The sequence below is a fragment of the Polyodon spathula genome, chromosome 15, assembly GCF_017654505.1.
Source record: "Polyodon spathula isolate WHYD16114869_AA chromosome 15, ASM1765450v1, whole genome shotgun sequence".
Classification (NCBI taxonomy): Eukaryota; Metazoa; Chordata; class Actinopteri; order Acipenseriformes; family Polyodontidae; genus Polyodon; species Polyodon spathula.
In genome coordinates this window covers 4,471,207-4,497,984 of record NC_054548.1, presented here as the reverse complement: position 1 = coordinate 4,497,984, position 26,778 = coordinate 4,471,207, and the positions used below count along the sequence as shown (strand labels likewise).

Sequence of the window (26,778 nt, the reverse complement as noted above, 5' to 3'; positions counted from 1 at the left end):
TTTGTACAGATATCTGAACACAATTCTCTTTCAGTCTGTGTAGTGTATAGTACTATACTGGTCAGCAGGGTAGGGTAAATTTGACAGCAAACAGAATCATTTGGTGCATTTCAATTTTAATATATAGAGAGAGATATAGATATAGATATATATTCATTCATATTCGATCCTGTAAGCTACGATCCCCTCTATCATCCGATGGACCTCCTGGCATGTATCATTTACACATGCTGCTACCAACTGAATGGCACAGATGGAAATTGATCAATTCAGCCTTTATTATGGGTCTAAAACAGTACATTCAGATACAATGAAAAAGATGGGTCATTTAAGAATTCAGTTTCACTTTTTACATGCTGCCACTTAACATAACTGCCCAGTTTAACCATGTTAAATAAAACGAGGGTGTGGCAGAGCAAAGCTCTGCCCTTTCTTAAATTGACAGGGATGGGGTTAATTTCCCCTACCTGCCTGAGTTTATTATGTTCAGGTGGCTGGGGTTGAGGAGGAGGGAGCTGAGGAAGCAGGTTGGCGTTTGTGTTTTTTTTTTAAAAATATCCCAAAAATTCCAAAAATATCTAATATATATATATCTATATATTATATAATATATATATATATATATATATATATATATTATATATATATATATATATATACTGCTCTGAGCCTCTAGGTGGCGCTATCCCACTCTAACACCATATGTGACAGGCTGGTGAGTGGATAGTGGCCCAGAGACAGTCTGCAGTTCAAAAAATATATACTTTTATTATAAATAAGCACTTAATAAAAGTGCACAAGGGCAAAATAAAGGGATTTAAACACAAAAAAAAGACCAGTACAAAAAACAAACTTACAAAAATAAAGGTTTCCAGGCTGGGCAATGCCTTCACTGGATGTAGAATTCACAAATCACAAAAAACCACAAACGCCAACCTGCTTCCTCAGCTCCCTCCTCCTCAATGAGAAGCAGAGGCCTCCTTTTATGTCAGGTGGCTGGGTGCTGATTGATCGTTAATTAAACTAATCAACCCCAGCCACCTGAACATAATAACCTCAGGCAGGTAGGGGAAATTAACCCCATCCCTACCAATTTAAAAAAGGGCAAAGCTTTGCTCTGCCACAGAGGGATTAATAGAATTGCTGTGCCGTTTAAAAAGCGGTAACAATTTTTTGTTGCCAGTATCAAGCCAATTTGTATTTGTGTGCACGCTTTCTTGTGTTGGTCTCTGATTAACACGCACAGTGCAAAAAAATTAAATAAAAATTGGTTTGGGGTAGACGGAGAACGGGAAGTGCTTTTTTGGAATGCTGTTTTGTAAATTTGCCAAAGGCTGTATTACAGTGGCTTGTGTTGCAATAATGTTCACTCTTTTCCTTTGGATAGTATATGTGCAGTACCGTACTTTGGCCTTTTATACACCCTGATGTAATTGACGTTAATAACTACAATGTACTATAACAACTCCCTCTGCGATACATTATCTTTACAAATCCGATGGACTTCTGCATCCAATTAACTCATTTATCTTCAGTTTTCAGTTCTTTAACACAGGGAACTGCAAATGATGTTCCTGAGGTTATTATACCATTTATGGAGCAGTCACTGGAATATTGAAAAACAATATTGTTAGGATTTACAATCGATATGCACCTTAGAAAATGCTACAATTGTAATTTAATCGATTTTCTCGAGTTGCCATGTAATTTCAACCTGATAGATCTCAAAGAAAAATAGTTCTTGGCAAAACAGGAAGCTTCTTTGTGTTCTTTACTTTGCCAGGTGGAAGTTATAGGTTTATCAGATCTGTGCAACATTTCTGCAGAAGATAGATACAATTTGCTAAATGGTGAAGACATGATATAGATGCGTCTGACTAATGTAGCATCTGTGTAATTCTCTTGTTAATATTCATGTTTCCAAATGTAGATAAAATTGTGAATTTGCTGCATTTGTATTTCATTAATTGTATATTAGTGTCACCACTGATTATCTTAGAGATTACTCTTCGTGAGATCATGCACAGTAGGATGCTCATTTAGATGTGTTCATTTTACAAGCCCAATGCAAGATGAAGCTAGTGCTTACACAGGAACCACCTACCTTATCACCTTCAAATGACATTTCAAAGAAGTACCCCAATCTAACCAGTGATAAGAGGAAGTAGTTTTTGACACGCTTAATCTAATTAGAAATTCATTATCACATTATTTTTGGATCTTTTCACTAATTATTTTTTGTATGTAACAGAATAATATTAAAGAACTGTGACTTTAATTGCAATATAATCTTTTTGGACTACATTCACTAGTTTATGCATATATCTACGGTAGGAATTAGTGTGTATTATACGACTACTTTTTTCAACTAGATCACATTCTGTACTATTTTGCTTCTATGTCACCCTTGCTCAGAAGGATAATACATTTCTTATTTAGAGGTTACCTTGACCTACTTCTAATAAAAAAACAAAAACAAAACATGCTGCTTTTTTATTTGACAGCACTGTGCAACAAAAACTGAGCTGCCTGTCTCCTTTTGAAGTGGAGTTTTTTTATTTATTTTTTTTATGTTGAGCAAACTGTGCTTAGCTTACAGTAGATTTAAATTAAGGCTAAACTAGACTTCCTGCGCTCGACTCTCCCACATGCCTGCTCTGGTCCATTACAGCAAGGGCTAAACATACTGAGATCATGGGACTAACTTGCAGCAGCATACGGATGGTACACCTTAAGAGTTTTGTCCTAATTTTGGTGTACAGCAGTATTCTCTGTTTTTTTCAGTAAAAATGAGCCCTTTCATTGCTGCATCACTTTAACTGGACCGATCGGTGAAACACACTGCAGGCTTTGAGCGTAGGGTGTTTATAGTTGACACAGGTGTATTCTATGTTCCTCTCAAAGTTCCATTCAATGCCATGTTGCTTTTATCCAAAGATTTCAAAAAAAAAAAAAAAATAATCCTTTCAGCTCTACTGCATTCTGTTGCCAGTTGAAGCCACACCATCTCTGCTGAGAAAGTGGTTTGCAGAACAAAATGCACAGCAATTGACTGCTCTCCACTCCCAAACCCCATACAAGTTGAGCATTTTGTACTTCGCCTAACTTCCTTGCAGCTCTCTGCTATTATGAATGTTGATTGAGTGCTGTAACGGCACAGTAGTTTTTGTCACTTTCCAGTAGGCGTTTACCACAGTTGACACGCTTAGTATCTAAGCCCTCTATGCAAGTCAAATGTCATACAGTATAACTATAATTCTGTAAGTCAGTGGTATGATTTCCTGTTCAGTGTTGGATTTATTCAAAATAAGTGTTGTGATGTAACCAACAGCTGTATTAATTGCCTGATGGTTTTTCCCTGATGAAGAATCCTCACACAAAGCAGTCTGCTGGTATTATAAGGATGCCTCTACTGTCGTATTGTATTGTGACTTTTGTGCATAGGAGGAGGAAGGGTAGCGCTATACATAAGAAACAGTCTTGAAGCCCAGGTGTCCAGGTGTTAAACCTGGACAAAGAAAATAAAACCGAATCAATATGGGTCAGAATAACGGACAAAAATTCAAAAGGCATAATAATAGGAGCATGCTATAGACCGCCAGATTCAGACGGTGAGCACAATAATCTGTTATACAATGACATTAGAAATGTGTGTAGCAAAGGAGAAGCCATACTAATGGGGGATTTCAACTTCCCCCAAATAAAATGGGAAAACCCGGTGGGTAGCGCGAAGGATGAAATAGAAATGGTGGAAATGACAAATGACTGCTTCCTAACACAATTTGTCAAGGCACCGACTAGAGGGGAGGCATGCCTTGATTTAGTCTTTTCAAATAACGAAGATAGAATAACTAAAACAGAGGTCAGAGAACCACTGGCAAACTCAGACCACAACATGGTCTCATTTGAAGTGTTTTTTTAAATCCCCAAAAGAAATGACTAAAGCTAAGGTTTACAATTTTAGAAAAGCAAACTATGAAGGTATGAAACAGAGACTAACAGAAGTAGATTGGAGTAAAATAGAGAAAACACCCACAGAAGAAGGATGGTTGTTCTTCAAAAATGTAGTACTAGAGGCACAAAACAATTATATCCCTAAAGTAGACAAATCTAAATGTAAAACTAAATTGCCAAAATGGTTTAATAGATCAATTAAAAAAAATATTCAGCGAAAAAAGGCACTTTACAGAGCATTAAAAAAGGACCAAAAAGAAAGTACGCAGAAAGAGTACACAGAACTGCAAACGCAAGTCAAAAAGGAAGTTAGAAAGGCCAAGAGAGAAATAGAAATAAACATTGCTAAGGGAGCTAAAACCAATTCCAAAATGTTTTTCCAATATTACAACAGCAAGAGAACATTCAAAGAGGAGATTAAATGTTTAAGAGATACAAATGGCAAAATTGTAGATGAAGAAAAAAAAATAGCAAATATGTTAAATGATTACTTTTCACAAGTTTTTACAAAGGAAGATACTGACAACATGCCCCACATGTCATCCAGTTCCTGTCCAGTTTTAAATAACTTTAGCATAACTGAGGCAGAAGTGTTAAAGGGACTAGGAGCTCTTAAAATAAACAAATCCCCTGGGCCGGATGAGATCCTCCCAGTAGTACTCAAAGAAATGAAAGAAGTAATTTACAAACCACTAACCAAGATCATGCAGCAGTCTCTTGACACAGGGGTGGTACCGACAGACTGGAAAATTGCAAACGTAATACCGATCCACAAAAAGGGAAACAAAACTGAACCAGGTAACTACAGACCAGTAAGCCTGACTTCTATTATATGCAAACTTATGGAAACTATAATAAGATCCAAAATGGAAAATTACCTATATGGTAACAGGGTACTGGGAGACAGTCAACATGGTTTTAGGAAAGGGAGATCGTGTCTAACTAACTTGCTTGATTTTTTTGAGGATGCAACATCCATAATGGATAATTGCAAAGCATATGACATGGTTTATTTAGATTTCCAGAAAGCTTTTGACAAAGTCCCGCACAAAAGATTAATTCTCAAACTGAACGCAGTTGGGATTCAAGGAAACACATGTACATGGATTAGGGAGTGGTTAACATGTAGAAAACAGAAAGTACTGATTAGAGGAAAAACCTCAGAATGGAGTGTGGTAACCAGCGGTGTACCACAGGGATCAGTATTAGGTCCTCTGCTATTCCTAATCTACATTAATGATTTAGATTCTGGTATAGTAAGCAAACTTGTTAAATTTGCAGACGACACAAAAGTAGGAGGAGTGGCAAACACTGTTGCAGCAGCAAAGGTCATTCAAAATGATCTAGACAAGATTCAGAACTGGGCAGACACATGGCAAATGACATTTAATAGAGAAAAGTGTAAGGTACTGCACGCAGGAAATAAAAATGTACATTATAAATATCATATGGGAGATACTGAAATTGGAGAAGGAATCTATGAAAAAGACCTAGGAGTTTTTGTTGACTCAGAAATGTCTTCATCTAGACAATGTGGGGAAGCTATAAAAAAGGCTAACAAGATGCTCGGATACTTTGTGAAAAGTGTTGAATTTAAATCAAGGGAAGTAATGTTAAAACTGTACAATGCACTAGTAAGACCTCATCTTGAATATTGTGTGCAGTTCTGGTCACCTCGCTATAAAAAAGATATTGCTGCTCTAGAAAGAGTGCAAAGAAGAGCGACTAGAATTATTCCGGGCTTAAAAGGCATGTCATATGCAGACAGGCTAAAAGAATTGAATCTGTTCAGTCTTGAACAAAGAAGACTACGTGGCGACCTAATTCAAGCATTCAAAATTCTAAAAGGTATTGACAGTGTCGACCCAAGGGACTTTTTCAGCCTGAAAAAAGAAACAAGGACCAGGGGTCACAAATGGAGATTAGACAAAGGGGCATTCAGAACAGAAAATAGGAGACACTTTTTTACACAGAGAATTGTGAGGGTCTGGAATCAACTCCCCAGTAATGTTGTTGAAGCGGACACCCTGGGATCCTTCAAGAAGCTGCTTGATGAGATTTTGGGATCAATAAGCTACTAACAACCAAACGAGCAAGATGGGCCGAATGGCCTCCTCTCGTTTGTAAACTTTCTTATGTTCTTATGTATGTTCATAGCTACACCTCTGACAACAATGAAATATTACTGATGTTGCCATATTTAACTATTGTCTTTTTGTTTTTTTCCTTGTGTAGCTTGACCGCTTTGCCAGCATCCGTGTTCCAGGCAGCAAACGAGAGCGGCCCACTCTTTCCCACCTGAAGCACTCTTGCTCCTCCACTAGTGAATGGTCTACGTCCCCCGAATTTGAAGCGTTTGCTACCAAGCAGATGTCTGAGAAAGAGATCCTAGCACTTTTTGAAAAGATGATGGCAAGTTGTTTTCTGTCTTCTCTCGCGTTATTATTAATGCACACTGTGTGAAACGTTTTTAGAATTCAGTGTTTTTAGTAAATGTTAACAATCCCTGACTTGTATGATACATTCTTATAACATCAACTGAAATGTGATAAAAGGAACTCTCACAGTCGAACACACATTGCTGCTTATACTGCATATTTACCAGCATATATTTAAAATGAATTGAATTATGAAGCTTTGTACATTGTGAGGTTGATCACTGTGTTCTTGATTCTTTTAATAGGCGAGAAAAGCGATGATAGCTACTAATACCAACCTTATTTATATCATTCTTAACTAGGGGCAGTCTGTGTATGTTGGCCTGATTCTTTCCTCAATTAAAACTTAACTGTCATTTAGTTCATCTTGAACTTCTCAAATTATAAAGACTTTTTTACTAGACTTTGGCATTGCAATTAAGTAAAGGAAATGAAAATACATAGCCCAGGAAGTTATGCATAAAGACAGGTATTCATTCACACTTTATAGGACATAACTGTTCTAATTTAAATGACTCCCTGCACCTCTCCAGAATATAGGCTTATATGCCAGCAGAAAATGGCCCTCAGTAGAGCAGGTTTTACAAGTTTATGGGTGGCTGTAGTTTTAGCTAACAAAATAATTACAAAAATCCTACATGTCGTGCATGTCTCCTTACTTTATAGGTCTCAAATGTGCAGTTTTGAAAAACACATGCTACAGCAATAACGTGATATCTGTTACTACACTTGGGTGAAAAGAAACCTCTGTGTGTTGGCCTTGCTTCCAGGTCACATTGCACTTCCTTGGTATTTTTCAACTGGAGTGAAATTGTCCACACCCTTTCAACTCCTTTTTGTCATTACTGAATAATTCCAACACAAGACTGTACCATATCCATAATCCAGCCAAACAACTAATTTGCTCCAAAATATTATTTTAAAATGTATTTTCTCCTATCCACTTTTATGTTTGCTGTTTAAGTTACATGGCAAAATCACGGAGAGGCTGTATGTAAATAGTAATACACTGAATCAGAGTATTTTCTGATGTAAAAAGTGTTTGAGGAGCTGTAAATATCAAATGTCTGCACATTCTAGTGGATCAGGAAAATATATACTGCAAAATGTCACAAGATTAGCTTGCCTCTGAAGTCGGGTAGTGTCACAAAAAAGCCAGGACACATCAAACACTTGCTGTAAATGCCAAGCAGTGATTAATACTCTACTGACACATTTGCAATGACATGGTTAGTTTACAGTAAATGAATGTCTTCGCTGTGCATAATTGCAGATTAAACCATGGCAAAACTAGATTTGCTTTCATAGTGTTAGTTCCAGGTAATTTATATGTAAGAAGGGTGTCTTTTCTTGCAAAGTAAAATGAAGAAAAATGTCATGTGAAGATTTGGGTTTTGGTTGTTAGCTATATGAGAAAAGCTATCCTAGCAGAAACTCATTGTATGTCTCCTAAAATGTGTTCGGCATCGGGATATCACTGTTCTGAAAGTTTTGAAGTGTAAATATTTATCTAATGACATCATAAGGTCTATTTGCCCATGCCCATTGTTATGTTGTTGAATGGTTCAGATGGTTCAATACCTTGGAATTTGAACAGTGGTGCACTGGGTGTTGATTCCTTTTTAAAATACACTCGCATGTACATGAGAAATGAGGAGAGTTAAAGACTCTGAGTTGGCCCTACACTCACACAATTTCCTAGACATTAGCTCTGTAGAAATGTGTTGATAACTTTCTCTTCTGTTAATATGGGGAAGCAGTTTCTGAGTTGGGTTTCAAATAACTTGCAAGTTAAAACCACTGTAGTTAAACAATTTTATAAAAAGCATGTTAGATGTGCTTGGTTACTAAAGGGGCATTCAATTGTTTTTGTGTGATTTTGTAAATACAGCAGTTCTTTTGAGCTTACCACAGATACCTACCTACCAACGATAAACATTATGTGAGCAGGTTAGAATTAATTTGGACAGTCCATTTTAAAGTATTTCCTTAAAAGCAAACATATTTTGCAACATCAGATGAATCCTTAATCCCTTCACTGCCACACATTCTGTTTTTTTTCTTCCTTTTACGGCCTAAAACTAACTTATTTTACACTGAAATGTATTTTTGATTAGTGCCTTAAGTGAATTTAATTGTGAAAATGTTTACATCGTTTAATAAAGTTAATTGCCGTCATTATCTCCTGTTAGTTTAGTCCACGTATTTCCATATGGGGCGGGGGTTTCCATTGCAAATGTACCAACATTTAAAAATGGAAATAAGACCGACCCCAGATAATTATAGACCTATTGGTTTAACTTCCATAGCATGGAAACTGGTGGATCGATATTAAGAGGTAAGTTTGAAGACTTTATTTATACAGCAACAATATTATATAGGATAGCCAGCATGGGTCAAGAAGAGGGAGGTCATGCTTAACTAACCTACTTGACTTTTTTGAGGAAGTTGCAGCTAATGTAGATGGTGGCAACAATTATGAATTTCAGAAAGCCTTTGACAAAGTCCATCTTGAAAGACTAAAATTAAAATCAGCAGGAATACAGAGGAGGACATGTAATTGGATACATGTTAGTTGGAAGACAGAAAGCAGTGAGAAGTGTAAAATCAAATTGTGGGGATGTACCTCATGGGGTACTTGAACCCTTACTGTTCGTCATTTATATAAATGACGGACCAAGATGCACATTGCAAGACTGTAAAATTTGTAGATACCAAATTTGGGGGAGTAGTTGACTCTGAATCTGCAGCCCTGCTAATTGAAAGGGATTTGGACCTTTTCTATAACCAGGCAAACCTTGTGGCAAATTAATTTTTAATTAAGATATGTGAAGTACTGCATATTGGGCATAATAATCCCTGTTTTAAGTATGAAATGAACGGGTCGGGAATAAGGGGCTTTGAAAAGCATCTCTGGGTTATAGTGTAGTCCTCATTAAAAGTATCTCGCCAGTGTGGAGGATATTGAGACGCAGATTGTTAGGCTATATTGCAAAAAGTATGGAATACAAGACTAGAGAGGTCCTGCTAAGATTGTACAATGCCCTAGGTAGACTCAACCTAGAATACTGTGTCTTTTGCTAACATAAAAGACAGCATTGCACTTGAAGGTACAGAGAAGAGCAACTCTGCTAATCCCAGGACTGAATGAAATGAGCTATGAGGATAGGTTAACATAATTACATCTCTTAAGCCAAGAAAAAACGAAGGGAAAGCAGGGACTTGATTGAAGTCTATAAAATCATGAATAGTATAGATAGTTATCCTAAGACTAGATTCTGTGCTTCAAAATGAGTAGTTCGTAAATTAAATTATTTTATTTATTTTAAATCCAATTCCTTACTAAAAAATCTATTTTCACTTTATTCGACTTTGCCCCACTTTCATTTTTATTTGCAAGTCCTCACAGGCCTTTTTTCCACGCCTCACCTTCTGGGTATTTCACTGCAAATGCAGCATGTTTTTTCATGCAATGTCGTTGTGAATTAGATTTTTTGTTTGAAGCCAGTCGTCCATTCCAGCTGAAACAAACGGTATTCCTCATCCGACTAAGCTCTTTTTGCCATGTTTTAAATGAAACCAGAGGGCTCTACACTACACTTTGAAAAAACACAGTAAAAGCGGGGTTACAGATTGTGCCTCGAGTGCATATTGGTTGACAGATATGTCGACCAATCAAAACACGAGGAAACAGACTCCTGGAATACAAGCACCAATAAGAGCAGCGGGGAGGTGGATGGATAAATAAATAAATAAAGCGAGATATCACGTCCTAAGTTGCTTATTTCTAGATGTTTTTTTTTTTTTTTAATTAATACTTTTATGTTTGTGTTTGTGAATGACTTGACTCGAGAGTAATATGTTGCCGACCACTACCTAGGATATGTCTTATAGTGTGCACAATAGGCAGCATGTACTGCAGAACATTGAGAAAAATACTGAGTAGGTATACTGTTCATGACAAAAGAACAGCTGGGTTCAATCCCTTGCGTAAAGAACAGCAGGTGATCCACACAGCCCACAGTATTTGATTTCAAAGGCTGATATAACTGGGTGTTTGTTATTGCAAATTATGGAAAATGTTAGAAGCTTCAGTGAAAACACAGTTGCAGCTTATAATTTTCCTTTTGAATAACCTAATTATTCCTCAATTAAAAAAAAAAAAAAAAAAAAAAAAGTTTATATAATTTCTATCCCAAACAATTGTTTATTACAAATCTTTTGATTTGTTCAAGGAGCATTAACAGTTAAGTACATGATTATGTAGCCTGCAGTGACTTTGACAAACTGGTCAAAATGCATGTCCTTTTAGACCTATGCATGAATTCTAATGTAAATAACATAAACCTAAGGGCAATTAATTGTGCATCCAGATTAAAAATGTAAATTAGATTTTAGGTCATTGATGGGGGGGGGGGGGGGGGGGGGGGGGGGGGGGTGTTCAATTCAGTCTATAATTTTATAAAGGCCACAGAGACAAATAAGTAAACAAATAAATTGATCACCTACAGTGCCTGCTAAGCTTTGGTCAAATCATAATACAGTATTTTAACCCTTTGTTGTACATTACATTTTTAAATCTATAGCAGCAATTATGAAGTGTCCATTGCCTCTGTTTTTTGTATCATTTGGTATTATGATAAGACTCTTGCATTTCTAAATCTTGAATGAAATGCATGCTAATATTCTTTGATCTCATTGCTACACACAACACATTTTGACTCTCAAAGTAACACACTGACTCCATGCTTGTGCTACAATCAAGACTTCCCCTCCCTCCTCCCTGCAAGCACTGCAGAACATAACATCATTCTCTTAAAGCTACAGAAGCACAGTTATATATCAGTAATACAGCTGTAACACAAACTGTGTTTTAATGATTACATTTTGAGTTTAGCTTTGTGTGCAACTTACATGATTTACTGCAAATGTTGCATTTGATACAAAGAGCTATGTAGAGAAGTTTTAGGTTCAAGTATTTTATTGGTACCTTATTTTTTTATTGTACACTTAGTAATTTTCATGTTGGCAGTCTATAGATTTAGTTAATGTTACTATTATTCAAAGTTGATCTCTGATAATTTGTAACGGAACTGTATAAAGTTATTATTTATGTATTCAGATACACTTGCAAACCGTACCGTAAAGTACGGTAGCTCTCCAGGACCAGGGTTGGCGACCCCTGTAGAGCATAACAAGAAGTAAAAATATAATGGAAATGTTTCCTGATCGTCTGTTTGTAATCAGACTGTATTCATGCAGGTTAAACAAATGCATAAAGGAGAAAAAAAAATATGTTTATTGTCAAAAGTATGAATGGAATAAATGTCAAATAATTAATTTGTGTATAAAATCATTGTTGGGAGTAGATGGGGCGGGGGATTATTTAATGCCTTGTCTTTCCTTGGGAGTGGTGCGTTTTGTTATTCGTGATCGTATTTAATGCCTTGTCTTTCCTTGGGAGTGGTGCGATTTGTTATTCGTGATCGTATTTAATGCCTTGTCTTTCCTTGGGAGTGGTGCGATTTGTTATTCGTGATCGTATTTAATGCCTTGTCTTTCCTTGGGAGTGGTGCGATTTGTTATTCGTGATCGTATTTAATGCCTTGTCTTTCCTTGGGAGTGGTGCGTTTTGTTATTTGTGATCGTATTTAATGCCTTGTCTTTCCTTGGGAGTGGTGTGATCTTGTCTTTGCAAACGTCATTCATTTTGTTTACAACCTGATGACCATCAGTTGTCATTTGTGTGAAGTATCCAGTTCCAAAATAAATATGTATGCCTTTGAACACTGCCAAGTTGCTTTTCTGTGTTCCAGAAACCTCTGTGTTCCTGAGTTGAAAAATGTGACTGTGGGTGGGGGTAAGCTCAGACCTTCACCCCATTACATGGCCAAATTAAATGTTCAACCTTTCTAAATTAAACAAACAAACAATGCTAAACAGGATCATGTAGACTTTATGATCAGTATCTCCATCACCAGTCATCGAGGTCACAGTTATTTGACCCCCCCCTCTTTTTTTTTTTTTTTTTTAACTGATGAAGTAGTTTAATCTCTTCAAACTAATTATTTTCAGTTTAATTAAAAAGTGACAATAACTGAGTGTCTCTTTTTTCCTCAGCAGGACATTTCAGCGTTTAATTTGCCTTTGTGGCCTGGAGGTGTGTTTGATCTCTGTTTGCTTGTGGTTGAGACTGGGGTGAGAGATTGTAGTTGGTCCTGCTTTTTCTGTCTTGTCCATAGATTTCTGGGAAGTAGGTTTCACATTAATTAAAATGTGGCTGAGATAGTATAATTTCATGCATGTTTGACCTGTGAAGTTGCTGACAAAAGTGTGTAATCTAAAACCTTGTTAGCTGTTTGCTAATTTTGATTAACAGGTGCAAAAATAGAACATGTTGTGAACTAGCATTTAAATTCCAATTTATCAAACTGGGACAACATGGAGCAAAAAGAAATTAAGTCATATCAGCGGGTCAAAGTGATTAACCTCCTGGAAAACTCTAGCATTTTGGGAGGCAAGGCGTGGACACACTATGGAAGGAATCCAGGAAATCTTATGTCTGTCTGGGAAGATGGAAATGCCAGTACCTTTTTAAATGAAACTGTTCCACAACATTTTACACTAAAGCACTTTTAAGCATTTAGCAGGCTTCTAACTAGTTGGCATTTTATCCATTCAACAAAGAACTATGTTTCAGGAGTTCTCGCAAGTACAATATGACATTTTTATTGGTGTCGTTGAACTTTTTTTTTTTTTTATTTGCCTCAATCACATTGAAATCCATGGTCACCAATCACAAGGTAATACATTGTAACTCTTCTTAACACTTCCAGGTATATTCATTTTATATCAAAATAATCTGAGATGGTAAGGTGGGGACCATTGGTACATTTCAGGTTACAAAAAGTAAGTAAAAAAAATGTTCTTTCATACTTTTCAGGAGGATATGAACTTAAACGAGGACAAAAAAGCACCCCTCAGGGAAAAGGACCTCAGCATGAAAAAAGAGATGGTCATTCAGTATATCAGCACAGCATCCAAAACAGTAAGTGTTCTATACTTTACACATCTCTGCTTTTGTTTGAAAAAAGTCCCTGTATTAAGTATTCCAAAAACACAGCTATTGAGTATCTGTTTTGGACACCTTGCCCTTGATACTTGTGTACGCCAGCCTTGTCTACTGTATATTCTGTGTGGCCATTTTTGTGCAAAGTAAAGCTTCTGATTTGGTGCAAATAACAATGTGCTGAGTTACAGAACATAAAAAGCAAGACCTGTTTAAAGCAGAGAGGTAGTCTCAAGTTGCACACAGGATTTTGCTTAAATGTGACAAGACCCCAACCCCCCCCCCCCACCTGTAACAAATACAGAAAAAAAAAAAAAAAATTCAGACAAATTGACAATAACCTGGCAGCTTTATCCAAGCAAGTAAGCATGCACACACACAAATGTCATTAACACCTTCTACAAACACCACTGCTTTCCCTTGCCTGTTCTTGCTAACTGTTAATTATTGTCAATTGGGGCAAATCATGGTTGATCTATTAACAAATTACAAAGTGGAAAAGCTTTAATTGAATACGACAAAAATCCCTTGTCGCTTCTTTTTATTGCCGTCAATTATTGGTATTAAGGGGAGACTTGCTCAGAGTCTAATAACAAAATGAATGAAAAGAAAAAAAAAAACACTTATCACTAAAAAATACATACTGTATTTTACTATTGCTTACTTGAAATATAACAGGAAAAATACTGTTGATCAGTATGATTCCAATGTTCAGTAGAAACAATTAATTCCTGCCATTTACTCCCTTGGCTGGGGAATTCTCTTCAGTTCTCTTCTTCACCAATAATTAAATGAATTAATTGTTGACAGAATTGGTTAATTTACATTACTTATTGTAATATCAACTGCCCCATTAGGTGCAACATTAAATCATGAATTACTGCAGTGTTTAAATTGGGGACAGCCAGGAGAAGGCCCCAGCAAAAAAAAAAAAAAAAAAAAAAAAAAAAAAAAATCACGTGAAATTAGTTTCCTTGCAGCAAAAGCAACTCTTAAAGACTTTAAGAGCATGACATAATTAGATTATGCAAGTCCAGCTGCTAGTTGGGAGAGTGCTTTGACAAACGAATCTGCTGCACATTTTTGGAAATTGTTCCTAAAGTAAATCAATGCAACTACCAGCTGGCTTTCTTCTAAGGGCAAGTCATCCCTGTCACAGCTGCTGTGCAAGTGTGTAATGCGCAAAAGCAGTTGGACCTGTAAATGGGTTAGGCGGTACAATGTCACAATAATTGGTAAGGCTGTAAATCTTAATTTTTTATTTAATACATGAAATGTAATCCCTTTTTGTATTTTACTGTTTAAACAAATTTGATTATTATTCATAGTTACATTTGGATTTTACTGCAGTACCTGAAGTCAAGTTATACATTTTTACCTACTATTCAATTGTAGTGCTTTTCAATACTTCAATGTAATGTAAGTTATTTAAAAAAAAAAAAAAAAAAAGCCTATGCAAGATCCTGACAAAACTGGACTTTTGTTTTGTTTACCTATTCACCTTTTAAAACATCACAATCTTAATTGGGCATATTTTGGGCACATACTATAGTTCTTGCACCAGTGCTTTCTTTTAAAATATTCTGGTTTTATGAGTGTGGAGTTATTTGCATACAGTATTTTGTTTCTTCCTATGCTGTACTACTTACATTTTTGTTACAAATCCAAGATTTTCTTGCTACTTTTATAGACCATTCATCTAAGGTTACATAAATACATTCACCAGTCCTTTGTTTTAAATTGTGTGTATTTGCATGCAATTCACAGTATCGGCTTTATTCCATGAATGAGTATGATGGAAAGCAAGAAGCACATTTCCCAAAAGTGGGCTTGTGAGTTGTTTATGGCCATTCTCATGAGAGAAATGCACAGAACCTCGTGGTACGTTCATGGAGGGTTCCTTTTTTATAAAATATACTGTACAATGTTTGGAACAGAGGGTATGTTTAAATGGTGGAATTACTTAAAACAAGCTCTGCATCTGTTTACAAGTGCAACAAGTTAGAACAGTACTTCTTTCTCACAATGCCATTCTATCATTGGATTGAAATGAAGCACGGCTACATTACAAAATGAGAGTTGGTAAACAAAAAAAAGTGTTTTCTTTGCATTCATAGGTGGCAGCATTACCTTTTCATGCAGTTCATCCTTATTCAGCCATTTTGTGAAAGTATAGCTTGTTGCTCTGGTTACAAAGGGAATAATTCCCTTTACCCATGGAATTGCACAAATAGCTTAATAAGTAATAGTGAATCGTTAATGCTATATCAGACCTGAATGTTAATTATTTCCATGGCTCCCATTGTAATATATGTTAGTGCTGGGATGAACACAGTATTTTCATGTTCGGATATTCGTTCATAATTTAAATATTAGTTTGTTTTTCAAAAAGTAATAAAAGCCATTTTATTGCTCTGAATGGAGGCAGCATAGCAGCAAGGGCAGGGGGTATGGCCGTGGCCCCTGTGGTGTGCCTTTATTTTACAGCAAGACCTTACAATATCTAACATGTTAAGAATAAGTTATGTAGGACTTCCTTTACCTCGGTGAATTAACTAGAAAACAAAGGATGCCAAATAGCAGTTTAAGTTAAACATTGTTTTGTTTGTTTATTCCTGTGTGTGTGTGTGTGTGTGTGTGTGTATATATATATATATATATATATATATATATATATATATATATATATATATATATATATATATATATATATATATATCATATATATATATATATATATATATATATATAGATATATATATATATATATATATATATATGTATATATGTATGTAAAATCACTACACAACATTTTCAGGAAGTTGGGTACTGTTTAAGAGAGGCATTTCAGAATGATGTGATTGCCTTTTTTCTGTCCCATGAGATTCTGGCTTGCTCTAAAGCAGTACAGCGCGTTTTTGTTCAAGATGGCTTTCAATAGAGATCACGATGCATGCATTCGCAAAAACTAGTTTGTTTACGTTTTGCTGTCTAAAACTTTTAAATAGAGGCTCAGAGCTGTTGTGTTGATTCTGTGTGTGTGTGTATGTATGTATATATATATATATATATCATTTCACATCACACGGAGCTCTTACATTTGCTATTTTTTTTAAACTGTCGCGCAAATTCTGGCGAGTAAATAAGTGCACGGTATTTTTGTCATTTGTAGCGAATACGAACATGTGATTTTTTGTATCCAAAGTACGTGTCTTTTAAAATATTGTGTACATTTCTATTTTAACATGTATTAAAGTGCCTTTGACCTCAAAATTGCATTTCATTTAGAATTTACAGACAAAAACTAATCTGTCTGGGAGGTTACCGGACATCCTCTGCTTTTGACTAGCTCTGAAGACACCTGTTTTGTTTGTCCTGTGTGAATCATGATTATGCCATATTAAGTGTTCCCTTAGGAGGTGTTCCTAAACGCAGGGACTACTGTACTACATTGGAAAATTGTGTTAAGACACTTGCAGGTTACTGGCTACATTAGGCCCATTAAAACTTTGAATATGGATCCCACACTATACTTGTTTGCTAACTAAAATTAATGTAATTTACCTTTACACATTTACACAAGTTATCATGCCTGGAAATGAACTGGGTTGTCAATTTACTTTTTCTTTCTAGTGCCTCACTCCCATACCTGTAAAGCTAGGATACTAGCAGTAGGCTCACAGTTGGGATTCATTTTAGGGATGTAATGGGGTAAAGAAAATCCATACCTTGCATTAAACAATGTGAACAGTAATACACACACTCCACTCCCCCCCCCCCCCCCCTCTACCCAGGTAGGTTTTACTAAATTCTATTCATGTTTTTGTTGATTTTCTTAAAAACAGACCACACTCTGATCAAACATAGGAATTAAGAATATGCTTTGTTACAACATTCACCTGTGAAAAGTCTACTTTCAGTGTACATCATACACAGTCCAGCAATGCACGGAGGAGTGAGTTTCTGAAAGAACATCAATACAAATAATTGTGTAGGCTAAATAAAGAGCGAATAGATGTTGTTCTGTGTTAATTTGCAAAACACTTAGATCTCTTCTACTGAATAATCAATCAATTAATCTTTTATATAGTGCCTGTAACAGGACTAGCAGCCCTGTACAGTATTTATTTTTAGAACGGGGTCTCCCCTCCGCCCCTGTGTTATTTATGTATTATGATTTATTGTATTTGTTATAAATGACGGTGTAGCCGTGTGTTGTTTATTGTTTTGTATATGTTTTGCAGCGTGGTTGGGAAGCACCATCCACGTTTATTTAAAAAACCTTGTGTAATGTGTGGCTGTCAGCTAGTGCATTGGTAAATTAGCTGGCAGTCACACATATTAATAAATGCATGCAGATTGTGGCCGACGGGGTAATAGAATAATTATGAACTAGTTAAACCCCTCAGCCACGTTATTTAAGGCTGCAGCTCTCTCTGCTCTGGGTGGCTGTACGGAGGAGAGTGAGAGAAAGAGCGAGAGGTTAATTTAAAATGAAACGAAGAACGTATAGGATCGGTGAAGGCAATTGCCCTGCCTGACCTGTAGCGTAGTTCTAGTATTTTGTGTTCGTGTTTATTTTTGTTGATTTATTTTTATCTGTGAGCAAGAGTGTGTTCTGTTTTCAACATTTTATTTATTTTTGTTCTTTAATAAACGGTGCATGCGCCATTGCACCGTACCCATCTGTGTTCAATTCCTCCTTCTGGTCTGACATCACAGCAACACCATTTCCTGTCACAGTGCCTTTCAAAATAACTGTCCTACTCGCACACAAAGCATGTTTGGGTGATTTAAAATTTAGACCAAACTAACTTGTTTCCATCTTATTTTGTTCCTTTCCCCAAATCTAATGTTTTTGCTGTGATGGTATAACCAGAACCATTATTTCCTCAGTTCCACTGCTGTTCTATTTTTCAAAACCTTTCCTCCTTAAGTTTGTTTTATGAATAATTTAAAGTGGCTTATTACCTTATCTCCTTCCCTTTATGTGGAAGTTCAAAATTGCTGTTCTAGACTGTTTCTAAACATAAGGCTGTAAAAATCTTTGATTCTTGCTGTATTAAAATGCTCATGCGACAAAGATCACTTTTATTGTTTTCTGTTAACCGGTCCTTCTATATTGCAGCTCTAGAAAGAGTGCAAAGAAGAGTGACCAGAATTATTTCGGGTTTAAAAAGACAGGCTAAAAGAATTGAATCTGTTCAGTCTTGAACAAAGAAGACTACGCGGCAACCTAATTCAAACATTCAGAATTCTAAAAGGTGGTGACAATGTTGACCCAAGGGGCTTTTTCAGCCTGAAAAAAGAAACCAGGACCAGGGGTCACAAATGGAGATTAGACAAAGGGGCATTCAGAACAGAAAATAGGAGGCACTTTTTTTACACAGAGAATTGTGAACGTCTGGAATCAACTCCCCAGTAATGTTGTTGAAGCCGACACCCTGGGATCCTTCAAGAAGCTGCTTGATGAGATTTTGGGATCATTAAGCTGCTAACAACGAAATGAGCAAGATGGGCCGAATGGCCTCCTCTCATTTGTAAACTTTCTTATGTTCTTATATCTATGTAGATGACTGTGATTCAGTGGAATTAAATACATGTTAAAGGTTTAGCCTCGTTTTCACTTTTAAGATCTGTTCTATGTTTAAAGCATACCCTTTCGCAATGGAATGGCAAAATAATAATAAATAATAATGATAATAAAAAAGTAGAAAGCAGAAAGGCTGCATGGGAAAGCCAGCAAAAATAATTGTTTCATTCGCAAGAAGTGTGTGTTTTGCTGCGACTATGTGAAGATGCAGTATGTTCTTTTCAATGGGCTATTAAACCCATATAAATCACGCTACAGCTTCATTTCCACAAGGGTTCTTGGAGTTGTGCTGAAAAAAGCATGCAGCTCTCCTAGTCTTGTTAGGGACATTTCCTCCAATCTTCTTTTTATAGCGCTTACATGTCTGTTTCCATTCTTTCTGTATTTGTTTTAAACGGTACACGGTAACTATACCTATGTACTAAGATACATTGTGCCTAAATTTGAGATCTAATATGGGTCAGCGTGCCTTTTGTATCTCAAGCATCTCATCTGTAAAACCTATTGCCTTCGAACAGAAAAACAGCCTCTTCACAATACCTTTTTAAATCACTCCTAAATATATATTGTAAATCTGACGAGGGTTGCAAATCCTGTGAATACTGACTCTGGCTAGGGTCATGCCAATTGGAATTGTTCTATTTCTTTTTATGCTTTTATTTTTGAATTACTGTTTTTATAATTGATTTCATTGTTTTTGCTCCGGTTTGAAATGGTTTGTCTACTTTTACCATTTGTTTCGTCCTGCCAGGACCCCCTTGTAAATGAGATGGAGATATTCAGGGCTGTATCCTGGTTAAATACATACATATGAAATAAAATTCATCTTTTTAGATGTCCATTCTGCACATAAATATATTTTATAGATATGCAGTTGTTTAGAGACTGCTGATAAGACAGATTCCATTACCTGCTGTGGATTGCAAAACATTAATATTCAGAAATATATTTTATCATAGTACTTGAGTCTCTTCTCGGTTCTTATCATTCAGTGTAGGCATAGGTGCAAAGATTGCATGGCAGTGGGTAATGTTTATACTCTGTGTGTGTGTGTGTGCGCATACTATTATTTTTAAAGTGTTTATGCTATTAACACTTCACTACCGTGAGCTAAATTTCAGGCCTTTAGGATTCCATGCTTTGTCTAGCAGTGATGATTGAGAAAAGGATTGCAGCTATTAGACATGAATTCCAGTTTCATATGTTAAAGTGAATACTGAGATGCAGTACTGGTATACTAGACAATATTGTATTGAAAATGCATGTCGTTTTTAAATACTAATATTTTTAAATATTAGGGGGCAATACATTTTACCTTTTACACTTTCATGGTATCTCTGAAAAGTAGGCTCTGGGCAAAACATTTTAATGGACAAGTTGTCTCAAGCATTTATACATAATCTTCTAGGAGCGATGAATGTTGGAGCATGGCATGATAACTACAATGATATTGTTAATTTACAGAGTGGGAGGAAAGAAATTTTAGTTTCTTCAAGTTGATGCAAAAAGGAAATCCTAATTTGCTACACATCCTTTTAAGTGCACGTTACAAGGTGTACGGTATACCTGAGTATAGTTTACTTGTGTATCAGAAGTCGCAACCAATGTTAATGCTAATATACAGTGCCTATAGGAAGTATTCACCCCCCTTGGATGTTTTCACAGTTTATCGTGTTCCAACCTGAATTTAAATTAGATTTTTTTTTCTCCTTTGATTTGCACAACCTACTCAACACTTTCAATGTGTGAAAAAAGGGTGTGTGTTTGAAAAAAAACTAATTAAAAATAAAAACCTGAAAAATCTTCATTGGATAAGTATTCACCCCCTTTGCTATGACTCTCCTAAATAAGCTTGGGTGCAACCAATTGCCTTCAGAATTCACACAGTAAGTTAATTGGAGTCCATCTGTGTGCAATAAAAGTGGTTCACATGATTTCAGATTAAGTACACCTGTCTTTATTAGGTCCCACAGGTGGGTAGTGTATTCAAAGCAAAGATACTATCATGAAGACCAAAGAGCTTTCAAAACAACTCTGGGATAAAGTTGTGGAAAGGCGCACTTCAGTGGAGGGGTATAAAAAGATTTCAAAGGCATTGAATATCCTTTGGAGAACAGGCAAGTCAATCATTAAGAAATGGAAGGTATACGGCACCACCCAGATCTGTTTAGAGCAGGCCATCCTCCCAAACTGAGCAGCTGGGTAAGAAGGGCATTGGTCAGAGAAGCCACCAAGACACCAATGACAACTATGAAAGACCTACAGCGGTCCATGGCTGAGATGGGAGAAACTGTCCATGTGTCAACAATAGCTGGGGTACTCCACAAGTCTTCCACTATTCCTGAAGGACTCCTGGCAACTGTGTCAATTACTGTACTTTCACAAACTCTTGCACAAGCACTTATAAATGATCGAATATTAAAACCCACCATGATTCAGAAGCTCTACTGCTATATCCAGAGGAAACATATCGCTAACTAGCTACAGGTTGCTGTGCCAACTGTTGAGCAGTTATTAACACTACAGACAAGCACATGAAAGCAGTATTCCAAAACAAGCAATTAAACTTTTTACTGCTTGCAAGCTGATCCTCTTGGTTCTTTTGATTTAGAAGTTAGTTCATTTTGTGAAGCTGTAAAACATGTCACAGCATACCGATGCACTGCCAGCTTAATGAAATTCACCAAAGCTATGAGGAAAAACGCATACATTTTCAACATTTAAATGTGCCCGTATTCTCTGGATGGTGGCACCGATTAAAAGAAATTTGATCAGAATTACTAAAATTGTCAGTGCGGTAAGTTGCAGCTGATTTCTTTTTCTGCCACTTGCCTATTGGTTCTCTATTTTACAGTTAGTTAGTTTCAAGGTCACAAGGTAATGTATTGTGGTTCTTCTCTTGACGTGATGTAGTTGGTTTTGAAAAACTGTAAATGACCGCTGACCAGCTCTGCAAGGGTGATGGTCATCATTGATTCATTATACTTCTGCAACATCCTTAAAATTCTCAAACTGTCTGCTGTGATGAAGACCATCAGCTCTCTTTTTGTTTTGTCAATAAGCTAATTTTCTTAGCTTATCGTTAATCCTTTTGATATAACTGGATTAAAAAAAAAAAAAAAAAAGAAAATAGGTTTATTCCCGACAAAGGCCATTTCTATGTGTCTCACTCTAATTCAAAATGTATATAATTATATGGTTGAATGAATAGCTTATTGCATTGCTTTTAATGGTGATTACAATGTTAGAATAGAAAAACAATTTGGTAGATGTTTACACTGGCAGAAAAAGACAAAACCTTTTCTTAGTTGTGTGTAAATTGAAATACTCCCTTGTTTTCACAGACCAATTTTAGTAGTTGGTAACTGGTGTATGGAAATAGTAAATTATTTTAAATATGCCAAGCATTTACAGTAGCACAATAAGGGGAATCTGCTGAACAATATACTCTAGGGACTTGAATTCATTTAAAAATATATACATAGCATAGCTTTCACACAGCTTGTAAAATACACACATAAAATAATTCATGAATAAAACGAGGAACAGAAGAAAAACAATCTGAATGTGTTTGAGAAGCATTCCATTTAAAACATCTTCAAAAAATAATTTTAAAACTTTATTTTTTTTTAATTTGCAAAATCTAATATTACAATTCTCATCTTTGCATTTTGATTCTTGCAAATGCAAGCAGCACACAGGACATGCCCTCCAGGTTAATTTATATGAGGTTATTCAGATCGTGATGCGAGGCTGAGGTCTGCACTTTGTTTGCTGGACAGTAATTAGAGCACAATCTTTTTTTCATTGGGAAGAGTATGTACTGGAGGTAGAAGATTCCTGCAACTCATATTGGAAAGGTTTCATCATCTTTTATCCCTGGTGGCTGTACGTTATGTTATTAAGAAAAGCAATTCTGTAGTAGCCTTGACTTCTTATGATGTTCATTTCTGAAAGACCTACAATGACAGATAGTGGTTTATTAAACAAGACCTTTTCCATCTGCAGAACTTGTATATATTGTTTCTTGCCCCGATGTATGCGATTAGCAACTGTCGAAGGTAGATCTTGACATCAGCCCGTTTTATTAATGTGATAACTTCAGTTTCTAGATACAATTAAAATAAACACAATTTTTTTTTTTTTTTAATATTAGGAATCCCAAGCTTTCACATGCCGCACTAGTTTTAAAAGCAGGATAATTTCAATTATATCTGCATCTTGGGAATCTTGTAACCTTGTTCAGCAAAACCCAGTTACATCTCTTAAAATTGAAATGTCGGTTTGTCTGAGGCTTGTTGTGTAATTCTCAATAAGAATTAAGAACATAAGAAAGTTTACAAACGAAAGGAGGACATTTGGCCCATCTTGCTCGTTTGGTTGTTAGTAGCTTATTGATCCCAGAATCTCATCAAGCAGCTTCTTGAAGGATCCCAGGGTGTCGGCTTCAACAACATTACTGGGGAGTTGATTCCAGACCCTCACAATTCTCTGTGTAAAAAAGTGTCTCCTATTTTCTGTTCTGAATGCCCCTTTGTCTAATCTCCATTTGTGACCCCTGGTCCTGGTTTCTTTTTTCAGGCTGAAAAAGTCCCTTGGGTCGACACTGTCAATACCTTTTAGAATTTTGAATGCTTGAATTAGGTCGCCACATAGTCTTCTTTGTTCAAGACTGAACAGATTCAATTCTTTTAGCCTGTCTGCATATGACATGCCTTTTAAGCCCAGAATAATTCTGGTCGCTCTTCTTTGCACTCTTTCTAGAGCAGCAATATCTTTTTTATAGCGAGGTGACCAGAACTGCACACAATATTCAAGATGAGGTCTTACTAGTGCATTGTACAGTTTTAACATTACTTCCCTTGATTTAAATTCAACACTTTTCACAATGTATCCGAGCATCTTGTTAGCCTTTTTTATAGCTTCCCCACATTGTCTAGATGAAGACATTTCTGAGTCAACAAAAACTCCTAGGTCTTTTTCATAGATTCCTTCTCCAATTTCAGTATCTCCCATATGATATTTATAATGTACATTTTTATTTCCTGCGTGCAGTACCTTACACTTTTCTCTATTAAATGTAATTTGCCATGTGTCTGCCCAGTTCTGAATCTTGTCTAGATCATTTTGAATGACCTTTTGCTGCTGCAACAGTGTTTGCCACTCCTCCTACTTTTGTGTCGTCTGCAAATTTAACAAGTTTGCTTACTATACCAGAATCTAAATCATTAATGTAGATTAGGAATAGCAGAAGACCTAATACTGATCCCTGTGGTACACCACTGGTTACCACGCTCCATTCTGAGGTTTTTCCTCTAATCAGTACTTTCTGTTTTCTACATGTTAACCACTCCCTAATCCATGTACATGTGTTTCCTTGAATCCCAACTGCGTTCAGTTTGAGAATTAATCTTTTGTGCGGGACTTTGTCAAAAGCTTTCTGGAAATCTAAATAAACCATGTCATATGCTTTGCAATTATCCATTATGGATGTTGCATCCTCAAAAAAATCAAGCAAGTTAGTTAGACACGATCTCCCTTTCCTAAAACCATGTTGTCTGTCTCCCAGGACCCTGTTACCATAGAGGTAATTTTCCATTTTGGATCTTACTATAGTTTCCATAAGTTTGCATATAATAGAAGTCAGGCTTACTGGTCTGTAGTTACCTGGTTCAGTTTTGTTTCCCTTTTTGTGGATCGGTATTATGTTTGCAATTTTCCAGTCTGTCGGTACAACCCCTGTGTCAAGAGACTGCTGCATGATCTTGGTTAGCGGTTTGTAAATTACTTCTTTCATTTCTTTGAGTACTACTGGGAGGATCTCATCTGGCCCAGGGGATTTGTTTATTTTAAGAGCTCCTAGCCCCTTTAACACTTCTGCCTCAGTTATGCTAAATTTATTTAGTTAGTTAAAACTGGACAGGAACTGGATGACATGTGGGGCATGTTGTCAGTATCTTCCTTTGTAAAAACTTGTGAAAAGTAATAATTTAATATTTGCTTTTTTTTTTCTTCCTCTACGATTTTGCCATTTGTATCTCTTAAACATTTAATCTCCTCTTTGAATGTTCGCTTGCTGTTGTAATATTGGAAAAACATTTTGGAATTGGTTTTAGCTCCCTTAGCAATGTTCATTTCTATTTCTCTCTTGGCCTTTCTAACTTCCTTTTTGACTTGCGTTTGCAGTTCTGTGTACTCTTTCTGCGTACTTTCTTTTTGGTCCTTTTTTAATGCTCTATAAAGTGCCTTTTTTCGCTGAATATTTTTTTTAATTGATCTATTAAACCATTTTGGCAATTTAGTTTTACATTTAGATTGGTCTACTTTAGGGATGTAATTGTTTTGCGCCTCTAGTACTACATTTTTGAAGAACAACCATCCTTCTTCTGTGGGTGTTTTCTCTATTTTACTCCAATCTACTTCTGTTAGTCTCTCTTTCATACCTTCATAGTTTGCTTTTCTAAAATTGTAAACCTTAGCTTTAGTCATTACTTTTGGGGTTTTAAAAAACACTTCAAATGAGACCATGTTGTGGTCTGAGTTTGCCAGTGGTTCTCTGACCTCTGTTTTAGTTATTCTATCTTCGTTATTTGAAAAGACTAAATCAAGGCATGCCTCCCCTCTAGTCGGTGCCTTGACAAATTGTGTTAGGAAGCAGTCATTTGTCATTTCCACCATTTCTATTTCATCCTTCATGCTACCCACCGGGTTTTCCCATTTTATATGGGGGAAGTTGAAATCCCCCATTAGTATGGCTTCTCCTTTGCTACACGCATTTCTAATGTCATTGTATAACAGATTATTGTGCTCACCGTCTGAATCTGGCGGTCTATAGCATGCTCCTATTATTATGCCCTTTGAATTTTTGTCCGTTATTCTGACCCATATTGATTCGGCTTTATTTTCTTTGTCCAGGTTTAACACCTGGGCTTCAAGACTGTTTCTTATGTATAGCGCTACCCCTCCTCCTCTTCTGTCCTGCCTGTCTTTCCTATACAGTGTATACCCACAAATATTATATTCGTCCCCATCACTCTCAGACAACCAAGTTTCTGTAACACCTATCACATCATAGTTACTTGTTAGTGCAGTAGCTTCAAGTTCTAGAATTTTGTTTCTGATACTTCTAGCATTTAGATAAATACATTTAATGGTTGTCTTACCTGAGTTGTTGTTCTTGTTTTGATGCGGTCTCCCTTCTGTTTTTTTTTGTTGATTTCTCCCCCCTTCCTTTCTAGTTTAAATGGTTCTGAACCTGCTCGAGGATTTTTTCTCCGAGTAGACTGGTTCCCTTGTTATTTAAATGCAGTCCATCCCGTCTATACAGATAGTCCTCGTTGTAGAATGTGGTCCAATGATCAAGATGGGTGAAGCCTTCCCGTGTGCACCACGTCTTCAGCCATGCGTTTTGATTAATTATTTCCAGCTGTCCATATGGTCCTTTGCAAGGTGCTGGTAGTATACCAGAAAATACCACAGTTTTGTTTTTCTCTTTTAATTTCCTTCCTAGCTCTCTGAATTTGTTTTGCAGGGATTTTGGTCTGTCTCTTCCAATGTTGTTTGTACCGATGTGAACGACTACTACCGGGTGGTCTCCTTTTCGTTCTAGGAGCCTGTCCACGTTCTCAGTGATGTGCTTGACCGAGGCTCCCGGAAGGCAGCACACTGTTGTAGTAAGGGGGTCCAAACTGCGAATTGAACTTGCTGTGTTTCTCAATATGGAG

The 26,778-nt window shown here is 36.4% G+C and overlaps 1 protein-coding gene across 1 annotated transcript in view; it reads left to right on the top strand.

Moving 5' to 3' along the window:
• LOC121327491 (protein diaphanous homolog 3-like) overlaps positions 1 to 26,778 on the top strand; it is a 179,594-nt gene that overhangs the window by 30,638 nt on the left and 122,178 nt on the right. The window contains exons 3-4 of the mRNA XM_041271562.1: positions 6,190 to 6,366; positions 13,336 to 13,440. Of these exons, the coding sequence (XP_041127496.1) occupies positions 6,190 to 6,366; positions 13,336 to 13,440 (282 nt within the window). The remainder of the gene's footprint in view (positions 1 to 6,189; positions 6,367 to 13,335; positions 13,441 to 26,778) is intronic.